The following is a 14,050-nucleotide window of genomic DNA, read 5'->3' on the forward strand; positions in this document are numbered from 1 at the left end:
TCGGCGAATCCGTAAAAGCTACCGCTCCCAAAACTAAACTGCTATATCCGACTGAAACGCAGCAGATTCCGTACAACGCATTAAACCATTCCAGTCCTTCTCAGGACTATCAATTTGTTTTGAAACAAAAGAGTTTATTTTACTGTTTTCCACTTACCACAAAAACTATATAAAACCGATCAAAAATACTGTTTATTTTTACATTTTCTACTAACAACTAACATGGAACGTATCACGTCAAAAACATACGTTTCATCAACCACCTTTTACTGGATCTGGCAAAAGAAGCGAAGGACATATGCATGCATGTATATAACGGAACGCTCCAGTCATACAGAGCCCGTTAGGGACGAATGACCTTTAGGTTAAAGTCCCTTCAAAAACAAGAACGAACGATACACAGCCCGTATCAGACAAATGCATGAAGGAATTCTATAAAATAATATTTTCGCGGTGCCTTTGCGCCAACTACACGGGCGAGTAGCACCATACTAGCAAAAAATGTCGAAGTTCGTGACATCTGGTAGCAATATTTTTCTTCTTTTGAATTATAGAGACTTTAAACTTTACGTTCATTCGTCTCTAGCCCTGAGAAGGGCTCTTGCGAAGAAAACTAGTTCATACTCTTTTTCGACCTATCTTTAGAAAGACATTTTCATTGTAGCTCAGCACTCCTCAGCAAACGAGTCTGCTTTCGGCGGCATCATGCGACGCCGAAAACAATATTTATTTAGGGAGGCAGATTAATCTCCCATCGAACTAGCAGGCCCGAAGGCAGTTTTAAATTGACAAAATTTAAATGTATTTATTTTTTTTATTTTGATTTTTGATTGTTCAAAACAATTACATAAATTTTTATATATATTACCTGATGTTTCTACCAAAACACATCATTCAAACACATTTTTTTTTCATGCGCAATTTTCATATAAGATTTTTTGACGTTGGATTACGTCTTTCGGGAACATATTGGGGTACAAATTGAAAATCGAAAATCGATTACATCTTGAAAATTGTACAATATCAAACGCTTATTGCTCAGTCATTTCATGGTGGATTGATGACATTTTTGCGTCAATCGATTTCGGTACTCCATAACAATTTTTTATATTGAAGAAAATAATCTCATCCCCTATCCTAACGGAAATACCCACTTCTGATTGGTCGAAATTGATGACACATGCGGCGAGTCCCTAACAGAGACATCATTTTATTGTGAAAAATTTAGCACAAGTGTAAGTGTAAAATTGTAAATGGTAGCAGTTGTGCTAAGAATGACTTGATATATGAAACGATTTATTTTAATTTCCTAAAATTAAAAACCAAGGTGTGTTCCCGCTCGAGAACGGGTCGTTTAGTTTAAGCTGTCTTTTTTTTGTGTTCATTTTCACCCGAGGGAAGTTTATACGGCGAGAAAAATTGGAAAAGTAAAGAAATATTCGAAAAAGTGATTTCCCATATCCTCTATATATAGTATTAGTTGTTGTTAATCCAATTAAAATTGAATTGGGTTGAATAAACACTCAGAAAGTAAAAATTATAAAAAAAGAATACCTTTTCCATTTCAAATATGTTTTCTCTATATTAAAGTAACATGTTTTTACTGATGAGGAAAAATTATAATTGTGTTCGGTATTGGTAATTGTCTTATGTTACATTGGTGAGTTTTTTTTCTTTATTTCATGCATACATATCACAGGAGACATCTCGTCTAGGATCACAGAGGGCGGTTTTTATCATATATCGTTCCACTTCGGTATCTTTTATCTGATACGCACCATTCAACGACTGTTTACCATCCTTCTGCCATCATCACTCGATAAACACTGGTGGAGTTAACATACAATACCCAACAACCAAACAAAACGGCCCTTTTCAGGGCCACCATATCATTATCAAAGAGTTTAACGATGTAATTCTTTAAACATATCCAAAATCAACAGATAGTCTAACGGAATCCTACGTCAACTATGCAGTCGTGTCTCGGACACAATCCTCCTGTGACTTTTTTTTCAAATTTTAAAACTTTCTAAATTTTTTTTTAATTCTGTTTTAGTTTTTCTTAATTCTAAGAAAAATCTCTTTTTCTGATCTTTTTTAAAATTTCCTGCAATTTTTTTTCTTAATTTTTTCAAATTTTCTGATATTGTTGTTTTTTATAAATTTTCTAATATTTTATTTTTATTTTCAGAAATTTCTAATTTTTTTTCATTTTTCAATTTCTCATGTTTAAAAAAATCTGATTTTTTTTTTTGCTTTATTTTGCTGTTTTTTAATTACTTTTTTTAAAGTTTTCTGTATGTTCTGTTTTTTTTTTAATTTTCTGATTGGTATTTCCTTAATTTTTTTTTTTATTTTACGAATTTTCTTTATATTTGTTTTTATATTTGTTTGTTTTTTTGCGATTTCTAAATTTTCTGATTTTTAATATTGAATGCTTTATTTTTTTTAAATTCCCTGTTTATTTTGTGTTTTGTAGATGTTCTTTTTCAAATTTTTTGGCCTTTTTCTGATTTTGTATTTTTTTTTAATTTTCTGGATCATGTTTTTTAATTTAAAACTTTTCAGAAATTTTATTTGTTTTTTAGTTTTCAGATTTTCCTAAATTTTTGGACCTTTTCGATTTCTATTTTTTTTAATTTTATGAATTTTTGTTTTTCGTATTTTTTTTTAGTACAAAATTTTAAAAAACGAATTGTTCTAAATTTTTCAATTTTTCAGAAATTGTCCTAGTTGTTCGGCTTTTATCTATTCTTTTGAGCCTTTCTGTTTTTTTTTTACTTTTTTGATTTTTTTCTCTGAATACAGAGTGGACTCGATTATATGTATGTAATCGAATCCTGTATATAATCGAGTGATTTTTTTTAATTTCTATAAATATTTTTAATTTTTTGAATATAAACGAAAAATTTAATGTTTGATTCATCTCCTTGAAAACACATGAAATTTCTCTCATGAAAAAAAAATTTATCCAGATGCTCACAGAAGGTGATAGACGATCATATTTAATGAAAAAAATCCTACGCACATTGTCTAATTTCAACAATAACAGAGTTGCTTTGGTTGCTTCCATTTGAAAGATGAGAAGAATCGGCACACGACATGGCTGTGGATCATCTAAATTAGTGAGGTTGAATAACATTTTGGAAGTGAACAACTTAAAAAATTTGTGGGTTCGAAAGTGTTAATCATTTTAATCCAAATGTTCATAATAAACTATCGATCAAATTGAAGCTCTCAACCCGCTCTACAATTTGTTTTTAGACACCCAGATTCTCTCTCTCGTAATTTCGTTGCAGTATTGTTATACACAATTCCTGGTTGCATGTCGAAACATGTTGCTATTAGAAATCATGTCATGCGCATTTGAGCATTATAGCATTTGATGGAAGGATTGGAATAACTTGAAAAGTGGATAATTTTGACGCAAATATGCTTTTTTTCGCACTGAAATGCGAAATGGAAGATAACTTCGTCAAATATGCTTTTTTTCATATACCGCACAAGAACAGAAAATCGCACAAAAAAGGCTTGTCTGTAATCGAATCATATATAATCAAGACAGTATACAATCGAGTCTGTATAGAATCGAGTCCGACCTGTATTCCTGATTTTCTTAAATTTTATTTTATGTTTATGTTTTCATTCTGAATTCCTCTGAATTCCTCTGAATTCTTCTGAATTGTTCCGAATTCTTCCAAACTCTTCTGAGTTTTTTTTTTAATTTTTTATGATTTGTACGAATTTTTTCTGTACTTTTCTTAGCGTTTCCTTGTTTTATTCATGAAATTTATGAATTCTGCTGAATTTTCCTTGGATTTTTCCGAATTCTTCTGAAGTTTTCTAAGTCCTTCTGATTTTTCTCATTTTTTCTGAATTTTCTCTGAATTCTTCTGAACTGTTTCGAGTTCATCCAAACTCTTTTGAGTTTTACTGTTGACGTAGGACTACGTCTTTCATTTCTATACCGGGGTGTAAAATCAAAGTTTCGAAAACGAAAGCGTTACGCCGGAGACCGAGATTTTAAGCGTTAATAGCTCCTAAACAACTGAACGAAATGGTATGATAAACACTTCATTCGAAAGATAAAATGTCTACGCGTAATATACTTGTTATACATCCAAAAACTTGTTTCAATAGCCTTAAAATTGCTTTCAAAACAGGCTATTGAAATCACCAATCGGTATATAAGCGAGCGCCGCTCGTAAACCCACTCACCCAACTTAAAGATGTAGAACCCTAGGTTGATCACTTGATATGTAGTATTTTATTGTAATGTAAACCAAATTAAGAAATAAAAAGAATTTAAGTGAAAAAAAAAAGTAAACCCACTCAGTTATAATTGAACTGCGACTGGAGCATGTTGTCGCTGTTGTGACGAAGCTAACTTCGTTTATCATGAAAGCGCTGATGAACGGTGTTACCAAGAGCCTGTTTGTGCACCTTAGGCCAGAAGGGAATCCATCAGGAGGAAAGTGATGCCACGGTTCCGCTTGAAACATCGGAGCAGCAGCCACACACAGATACACGCGCGGAACTCTCGTTGCTATCATCATTGCTGAAAAATAATCTACAAGTTCCCCTGGGAATTGAAAAATACATTCATGCGAAAGAGTTTATTTTAATGTTTTCTATCCATACAACACTGCAACATACATTTAGTTTTGTGATTTTTCAATCAATCGCAATTGACAGGAAAGCTTCTATTATTTTTCCCCATCAGTGGAAATTTTCGTATCCAATATTGAATGCATAACATGAAAAACGGAAAATGTTTCACATCGCGAAAATCAAGTCATTTTCGAGCGATTATTTGCTTTCTACTCATATAATGCTGCGACCAAATACATTTCGTTTTGGATTTTTTCAATCAAGTGCGATCAACGTAAGACCACGTCTTTCGGCAATTTATTAGAGGTGCAATGAATCTTTAGGAATTCCCGCTCTACGCGCACTGGCAAACGATGTTTACTCAACAATTTCTCAAATGAGAAATGTGTGTTGTGAGAAAGGATTAGCGAACGCAAAAACGACAAACGGGAGAAAGAGATGTTTGGATGTTGAAGAAAATTGGCAGAAAACATCTTCATTTTATCTTTCGAATAATGTGATTCATACCACTTCGTTTTGCCAGAAAGAGATTATTATTGCTCAAAGGAGGAATCGAGTCCTCCGAGGAAATTACCCAGCGCAAATTAGAGTCGACTATCGATTGCGGCATTCGTACACAAATAATTTTATAATGCAGTTTCATCAAAGTGATTTCTTCATTATGGGGAAATATTCACTACATAATGTCATGTATTTCATATTCTTCATTATCATATCCATATCCATGGCTCCTATCGGTATCGAATTATCATTGACACCATGATTTTCGCTAAATGCTCATTTCAGTTCGGCCTGCAAAAAACTTTTCTGAAGTCTTATACATCAAATTTGGAGCCCTGAAAAGAGCCGTTGATTATATGCTAAGCTAATATAGCACGCTCTCCACGGATACGATGGGCCAGCTGGATGTCCTTGGGCATGATGTGACGCGTTTTGCATAGATAGCACACAAATTGGTATCTTCGAATAGGCCTCCTGCAGTGTCATAACCGCGGAACTTTGGAAGCGCAAGTCGGTTTTGAAGTCCTGAGCAATTCCACGAATCAAATGCTGCAAAGGTAGATTGCGGATCAGCAATTCGGTCGACTTCTGATAGCGACGAATTTCACGCAAAGTTCCTGGTCGATAGCGATGTGGTCACACTTCCCGCAGCTGGTGCATTTATCCGAGCTGCTTTCGTGGTCCTTTACCACCGAAAGACTAACGAGCTGTCAGCTTGGTCCCGATGAAACGAGTCCTCACGGTGCGAGAGTAGAGTAAGAAATGAACGAAAGCAAAGGAAGCATCTTATTATAAGCCATAAAAGTCCAGAATGTAAACCCCAATGTAACAGGAAAGCTTCTGAAAATTATTCTTCCCCATCAGTAGGATATTTTCGTATCCAATATTGGATGCATAAAACCTTGTGCCTCCAACGTAACGCTCTCGTTTTCGAAGTCCCCCAAATATTCATTTATTCAGAATGAATTCAGATTCAACTTCAAACAAATGATCTCTAAATCAACGATAGTCCTACGTCACCCTTGCGGTTATACCATTGATATAACCCACTTCCTGTTTTTTTTTTATTTTTTCTGTATTGCACGTTTCTTGTTTCTCTTCATATTTTATAAATTATCTGCATTCCTAAGAATTCTCCCGAATTTCTCTGAGTTCTTCGATCTTTTCTATTTTTTCTTATTTTTCTAATGTTTTCAATATTTTATGAATTCCTCTGAACTCTTCTGAAGTCCTGTATATAATCTGTACATAAAATTGTATATAATCGAATCATATATAATCAAGTCAGTAAACAATCGAGTCTGTATCCCTGAATTTTTCAGACCTTTTCTGATTTATTTATATTTTGTTTCATATTTATCAATACATGTAAACTTCGATATAACGTACATTTCACTTTCAAAATTGTACGTTGTATCGAATTGTACGTTATATCGAAGCATAATAAAGTACTCACAAACGTAGTATATAATACTTTATTGTGTTGCTTTTTTAATAAAGTTAATGAATAACTGCAATCAGAAGATGAAGTCAGCCTTTCTCATGATGTTTCCCTTCGTACTGTTGATTAAAACTTGATTCATTTAGAACCCGGAATCACAAAACCAGCTGTATTTCGGGATTGATTGAAGGTACAAAACTTGTTTTAGCATCACAATACGGATATTCCATTGTTCTATCAGAAAAAAAATATTGGAAAAATTTTTCCTTTACACTTTGAAAATGTGTACGTTATATCGAGTGACGTTATATCGATGGTACGTTATAACGCGGGTACGTTATATCGAAGTTTCCCTGTATATTCTGAATTGTTCCGAAGTCTTCCAAACTCTCCTGAGATTTTTATTTTTTCTGATTCTTACTATTTTTTTCTGTACTTTTCTTAGTTTCTTTTTTTTTTTCATTTCATTAACTTTCTGAATTCTTCTTGATTCCTCTGAATTCTTTCGAATTCTTCTGATTTTTTTTTGTATTTTCTGAGTGTTTCTAAGTTCTGAATTTCTCTGAATTCTTCTGAATTCTTCCAAACTCGTCCGACTGTTTCTATTTTTTCTGATTTTTTTTCTAATTTTTCTGTACTGAGCGTTTTATTCATATTTCATGATTTTCCTGAATTCCTATGATTCCTCCGAATTCTTCTATTTTTTTCTGTTGTTTTCAGAGCGTTTCGTTTTTTTTTACTTTGCTGATTTTTTTTTAAATTTAATGAATCATTCTGAATTGCTCCGAATTCTCCCACTCTTTTTTTTGTTTTGACGTGGGACTACGTCTAACCGGAATATACGGGGAATGAAATGAAAACCTAAAAACAGAACATGCAGGAAAAATGAAAGATTTCAAATGCTTATAAGTCGAACATTTCTTACCAGATCGGAAAGATGTTTGCGTCAATTGATAGGAAATATCTCTACGCATCTATCATTACGCATCATTTGCAAATACATGCAGGTCGGGGGTAGTTTCGTTCCCACCGAAACGCGTTTCTCTAACACTGACTTCAAAACCAAGCTACCTGCGGAAATTGGCATTGCAAATACATGCAAGTTGGAGGGGGGGACTTTTTCTAAGCGTTTCTGACTGTCTGCTTTTTCTGATTTTTTCTGATATTTCCTGATTTTTTCTGATCTTTTCTATGTTTTTGATTTTTATGAATTTTCTGAGTGCCTCTAAGTTCTTCCGAATTCTTTCGATTTTTTTCTAATTTTTGTATGATTTTCTACTGTATTTTCCAATATTTTTCTAAGTGTTTGTGATTTTTTGTCTGATTTTCCCGATGTTTTCTAAATTCATATGAATTCTTCTCAATTTTTGACGTAGGACTACGTCTTTCATTTCTATACCGGGGTGTAAAATCAAAGTTTCGAAAACGAAAGCGTTACGCCGAAGACCGAGATTTTGAGTGTTAATAGCTCCTAAACAACTGAACGAAATGGTATGATAAACACTTCATTCGAAAGATAAAATGTCTACGCGTTCTATACTTGTTACTTTCTGATCCAAAAACTTGTTTCAATAGTCTTAAATTTGCTTTCAAAATAGGCTATTGAAATCACCAATCGGTATATAATCGAGCGCCGCTCGGAAATCCACTCAGTTCTAATTGAACAGCGATTGGAGCATGTTGTCGCTGTTGTGGTGAAGCTCTTCATTTATCATGAAAGCGCGGATGAACGGTGTCACCAAGAACCTGTTTGTGCACCTTAGGCCAGAAGGGAATCCATCAGGAGGAGAGTGATGCTACAAACGGTTCCCCGGGAAGATCTCGAAGCAGCCGCTACACACACACACATACACGCACGGAATTCTTTCCGTTTGGATCGAGAAAGATCCGGAAAATAATCTGCCAGTTCCACTAGGAATTTAAAAATACATTCATGTGAAAGAGTTTATTTGAATGTTTTCTATCCATGTAACACTGTGACCAAATATGTTTCAATCAAGTGCTATTAACAGATGGTTATCGAGTTAGCATTAACCACTGGTGGGCTTTCAGTATCGAGGAAAATGTGGAAATATCTAATCGTTACTGAAAATAATCTACCAGTTCCTCTGGGAATTTAAAATTACATTCATATGAAAGAGTTTATTTTAATGTTTTCTATCCATGTAACACTGCACTATGGTCCAGGAGGTGCATTTAAGTGGAAATTAGCATCTAGAGCTCGACAGTGATTCTCTAGACAAAAACTGTCTTCGACAAATTTGTTACATATAATAGAGCGCTCATTTTTATGTTATCAAAAATAGGGTGACCAAAATTTACGATGAAATAAAAAATCTAACTTTCTTATCTTTATAGATAGAGGTAAACATAGTTCGATAATATTGTAGCTCTGGTTATTTTAAGTAACTTTGTGGAACAATATTTCTTTCTATCTCTTCAAATAACCGATATAACGCTTTTTCTCTAGGTTGAGTTAGGGTTACCATGAAAAAAAAAGGTTTTTTTGCTCTAACTTTTATATGTACATCAAAACTGTCTTTGAATGATCTTTAGAGCATTCCAATCCACGCATTTTACGGTGCATAACTTGTATGTATCTTAGTGCTACTCAAAGTTATTGATGTTTATTCCCCGAAAACACGACCTTTTCATTTGCTTGTCGTTCTTTTTGGGGCAAACATAATAAAACATAATTGATAGCATTTTAAAGAGCACATTTGACTCTACATAAGGTGAAACTTTCAAAAGAGTGTTATTTTTTGTATTTGAGTAAATTAAATTTGAAATTATGAGTTTTTGCATATAAATGAACAAGTTGCAATTTTTTAATGCATATAGTAAGCGTAGACTTTAAAGCAGCATCACTTCAGTTCAGTCTTATAGCCACTCAACATGGAGGTTCAAAGAAGACACATTGTTGATTTCCTTTTTCGGTGGACGAAATATAGAAGACGTTATACAATTATTACGAGAAAAATTTCTGACTATTTTCTTTTCCTACAATAAAATATATTTATTGTATAAAAAGAAAAGCGGGGACCGACAAATTATCAAATGCTTCCAAATGAAACCGTATGATGCACAACTCGGGGCTCGACGTGTTATTTTTTAGTAATATATTGACATATTTTAATGGCGATGAGTTGATTGATGACATTATTTTACCAAACTTTTGTTGTTCCTATTGTTTTATTCAAATTTATTTTTATAATCTTCCGTATGTACATATTAACCTGTTTTAGTTGTTATAATGGAAATTAAATTCATAGTAATAAATAAAAATCATACAAATAAAAAAGTACAATATCAAATGCTTAACATTTTCCGGAATCAGAAGATCGGAATACTCTGGTGTTTGCCTATTACTAAGAGTTTCGAACTGGATCCGAAGCTGTTGCGAAGCCCAGTTCTTCAGCAGAAAATTTTTCTGTAATCTCCCGAACACGGTTACGCTTCATCCTTTGGCTCAGCATTTGGAATTTCAGGCACTTTCTGGCACTCAAAACACATATATCTTGGCATTTTTCTCGTAATAATTGTATAACGTCTTCTATATTTCGTCCACCGAAAACAAAAACAAAAATGTGTCTTCTTTGAACCTCCATGTTGAGTGGCTATAAGACTGAACTGAAGTGATGCTGCTTTAAAGTTTACGCTTACTTTATGCATTTGTAAATTGCAACTTGTTCATTTATATGCAAAAACTCATAATTTCAAATTTAATTTACTCAAATACAAAAAATAACACTCTTTTGGAAGTTACACCTTATGTAGAATCAAATGTGCTCTTTAAAATGCCATCAATAGTTTTTTTTATGTTTGCCCCAAAAAGAACGACTAACAAATGAAAAGGTCGTGTTTTCGGGGAAAAAACATCAATAACTTTGAGTAGAATTAAGATACATACAAGTTATGCACCGTAAAATGCGTGGATTGGAAAGCTCTAAAAGTCATTCGAAGACAGTTTTGATGTAGAATTTTACATATAAAAGTTAGAGCAAAAAAACCTTTTTTTTCATGGTAACCCTAACTCAACCTAGAGAAAAAGCGCTATATCGGTTATTTGAAGAGATAGAAAGAAATATTGTTCCACAAAGTTACTTAAAATAATCAGGGCTACAATATTGTCGAACTATGTTTACCTCTATCTATAAAGATAAGAAAGTTAGATTTTTCAGTTCATCGACAATTTTGGTCACCCTATTTTTGATAACATAAAAATGAGCGCTCTATTATATGTAACAACTTTGTCGAAGACAGTTTTTGTCTAGAGAATCACTGTCGAGCTCTAGATGCTAATTTCCACTTAAATGCACCTCCTGGACCATAGTGCACTGTGACCAAATACATTAGGTTTTGTGATTTTTCAATCAATCGCAATCAACAGGATAGCTTCTGAAGATTATTCTTCCCCATCAGTAGGATATTTCCGTATCCAATATTGGATGCATAAAACCTTGTGCCTCCAACGTAACGCTCTCGTTTTCGAAGTTCTCCAAATATTCATTCATTCAGAATGAATTCAGATTCAACTTCATACAAATGATCTCTAAATCAACGATAGTCCTACGTCACCCTTGCGGTTATACCATAGATATAACCCACTTCCTGTTTTTTTCCAACTTTTTCAATTTGTTTTTCTAAATTTTTATGTTTTTTCTTACTTTTCTGATGTTTTCAATATTTTATTTTAATTGCCTCGAATTCCTCTGAATCCTTTGGAATAATTTATCTGAATTCTCTAAATTATTCTGAGTTCTTTCGAATTCTTCTGAAGTTCTTCTTCAAAATTTTTCAAAACTTTTCAGTATTTTTCTGAGCGTTTCAGAATTTTTCAATATCAATTTTCAAAGATTCGATTCTCGTTTCGGTCGGTTTGAAATGCGTAGTTTTTTGTCTAGATAACGTTTTTAAATTATTTTATAGTATGTTTCTGAAAAAATATAAAATTCCCGTTGGTAATGGCAGAAGACTGAATCAATTTGACAACTTATCCTTTCCTAAACAAATGAAAATTTACTTGAAAGAGGCTCGAGAGAGAGTGAAACTTATCAGCCAATGATAGACAAGCTCTGTTATCTGCCTGGGCATTTGTGTTTTGCTTTGGAATAAATACATTTTCGTACAAATTTATCCGTGACTAAAGACCTTTTCCTCAGCACAATTTGAAGAATTCTGAAATTTTTAGATCTGGAAGATTCAATTTTGAGATGATGATAACAGAGTGATGAAACTATATTTGACGCATTGCGCAAATCTCATATTGAACGATTGCTTCAAAATTATGATAACACCATAAATGTTCGTTCCCAGACCATTGCAGAAGCGACAGCTGATAACACACCGAGGAGCAAGACGCGTGTCTGTCGCCCCGCAAAGTGGAATTCAGGCGGCTAAGCTGCTTACGCTGCTGTTGGCATGCTTCAATCCGCCTTATCCATATCCCCAGCGGAACCAATGAAAGCAGCAGCAGCGCTTACTGGAGCGTATCGCGTGTGTGTCGTAACCTGAACGTATTATTTTACATACGCAACACGCTCTCTGTTCGCTGTTGCATTTTTGTTTGCTGCCTTGTAGCTACTTGCCAACTTTCCTACACACACATTCACACTTTCGCTGGCTTCGCGTATGATGTGCGATGATGATTTGACTGGTTCCACATTTCATTTTCGCTAATATTCGTTATGTCCCTCCCGATAAGATAAGCTTTTTTCAATTCGAGTGTTTCGTTCGACAAATGGTGCTGTCCGAACACCAGAGGAACTCGGGGAATGAACGGAATCAAAAAAGTGTAACACTTACCTCTTTCACTTTGTTCCGTCGCTCGCGCACTCGCGCATCCGGATCCTCACCGATGGATGAGTTGAACACATGGGAGCCACCGCTTCCGGTGGACCTCTTCGGGGATCCCTTCAGCTCTGGTTCGTCATTAATCTGCGGCGGAGCGACCACCCCCGGTGGGCCACCCACAATGGGGCCAGCTTGACCCGACAGCGCTCCCGAGTCAAGTGAATTGCTAAACTCGGGTCCATCCGATTGACCCCCGTCCAGATCGGGCTTCTCCAAGATATCATCCGGCAGCTCTTTGCGGATTTTCTCCTGCAGCTTCTCGCGATCGATCAGCTTGTGGGGATCCTCGTCCCCATCCAGCAGTCCATGGGCTGGCGGAGGTGGCGGAATGAATATTTCCGGCCCTGCCCGCTGGAACTGCTTGTACACCTTCAGCACCCGGTCCGCTCCGAAGTTGTCCGGCAGGAAGAAGAACCCACCGAAACACACAAAGCCGAAGGTGAGCAGCACCAGCAGTATTAGGCACTTCTCGCTCGACCGGAAGGAACGCCGGCCGGATAGCAGTGGGTTCGACTGTTGGCTTCCGCCTATTCGCTGATACGTCGGAAGCATCTCGTAAATGCGTTTTTTTCCGTGTGTGGAATTTGTGATTGTGTGTTTTTATGTTTGCTTCGAAATGGTCACTTCACTTTCTTTTTCACTTCCTCGATGTCATTATCTGTATTAATTGGATTACGGATTTCGTTTGTTTTCGCTTGTTTATAGACGTCGGTTGCTTTGTTTTCGAATAACTACTTTGTTGGAGGTCACGTAACGGCGCTGTTGAATTGATTGGAGTTTTTGAATTAAAACTGGTTTTTTTTTTGAAAAAATGGCAGAAACAGAAGCAGATGAAACCCGCCCTAACCAAACAGAAACACCCAGCTATCACTGAACCTCTAATGTAAACAAACCCGGGACAAACTCCGCAATGACAGCAAATTCGCCACAATAATTACATGCACACTTGAGCTCTACCTCCTCCACCACAGCAGCCGCACACAAACCCAACCACTCCAATTAGAACCGATGATCGGTTGGATCAAATCACACCAAGATTTTGCTGTTGGAATAACCATCGGAATCTGGATTAACTCAACCAACACATCCACACTCGTAATAATCACAACGCAATCTGGAAATTCCCCCACAGCTTCACACGAGCGGAAAAAAACAGAATATAGGTGATTTCCTTTTTGGAGGTTTCTCACGGATTCCCATAATAATCAACCAAACCAAAGGCGCTGGTGCTTATGGGTTTTTCTTCCTCCTGCCCCTCGCGTATACTACACACACACACACACACACAGAAATTCGCGACGCACTGATTACCTTCGGAACTCGGAATCCGCGAAGAATTCGGTGCAGGAGGTTGTCCAATGTTGGAAGGTGGCACTGGCAAGTTCTATCTTTTCCGATAGAACCATGAAAATCGAATCACTAACAAAACCGTACTTATTTTTTCGTACACCCTCCACCTGCAACCAACGGGTTCGCCATTAGGACTGAAAGATGCGAGAGTCAGAGAGAGAGTGCACAGTAGAGGTACGGCTGAGCGCGAAGAGCGAGCGCAAAAGACCTAGAGGGAGAGGGAATCGAACAACGAAGTAAACAACAGAACTGAAGTGTGTGACAGCCGTGACAGCGCTTTGGCAGCGGCGGCGC

General features: G+C 35.7%; 1 protein-coding gene across 4 annotated transcripts in view; it reads right to left on the reverse strand.

Annotated features, from left to right (window-relative positions):
- LOC129769967 (mannosyl-oligosaccharide alpha-1,2-mannosidase IA) overlaps window positions 1-13,951 on the reverse strand; it is a 102,003-nt gene extending 88,052 nt beyond the window's left edge. Inside the window, exons 1-2 of one of the 4 annotated variants that reach the window (XM_055772523.1) lie at window positions 13,841-13,951; window positions 12,359-13,165 (exon numbers count right to left, since the gene is read on the reverse strand). In XM_055772523.1, coding sequence (XP_055628498.1) covers window positions 12,359-12,958 — 600 coding nt within the window. In that variant the 5' untranslated portion in view covers window positions 12,959-13,165; window positions 13,841-13,951. Of the gene's footprint in view, window positions 1-12,358; window positions 13,166-13,363; window positions 13,695-13,717 lie in introns of those variants that run through there. The other 3 variants (XM_055772516.1, XM_055772539.1, XM_055772531.1) reach the window with 3 other exon arrangements.
- Between the last annotated feature and the right edge of the window lie 99 nt (window positions 13,952-14,050).

The sequence above is a fragment of the Toxorhynchites rutilus genome, chromosome 1, assembly GCF_029784135.1.
Source record: "Toxorhynchites rutilus septentrionalis strain SRP chromosome 1, ASM2978413v1, whole genome shotgun sequence".
In the NCBI taxonomy this organism is placed as follows: domain Eukaryota; kingdom Metazoa; phylum Arthropoda; class Insecta; order Diptera; family Culicidae; genus Toxorhynchites; species Toxorhynchites rutilus.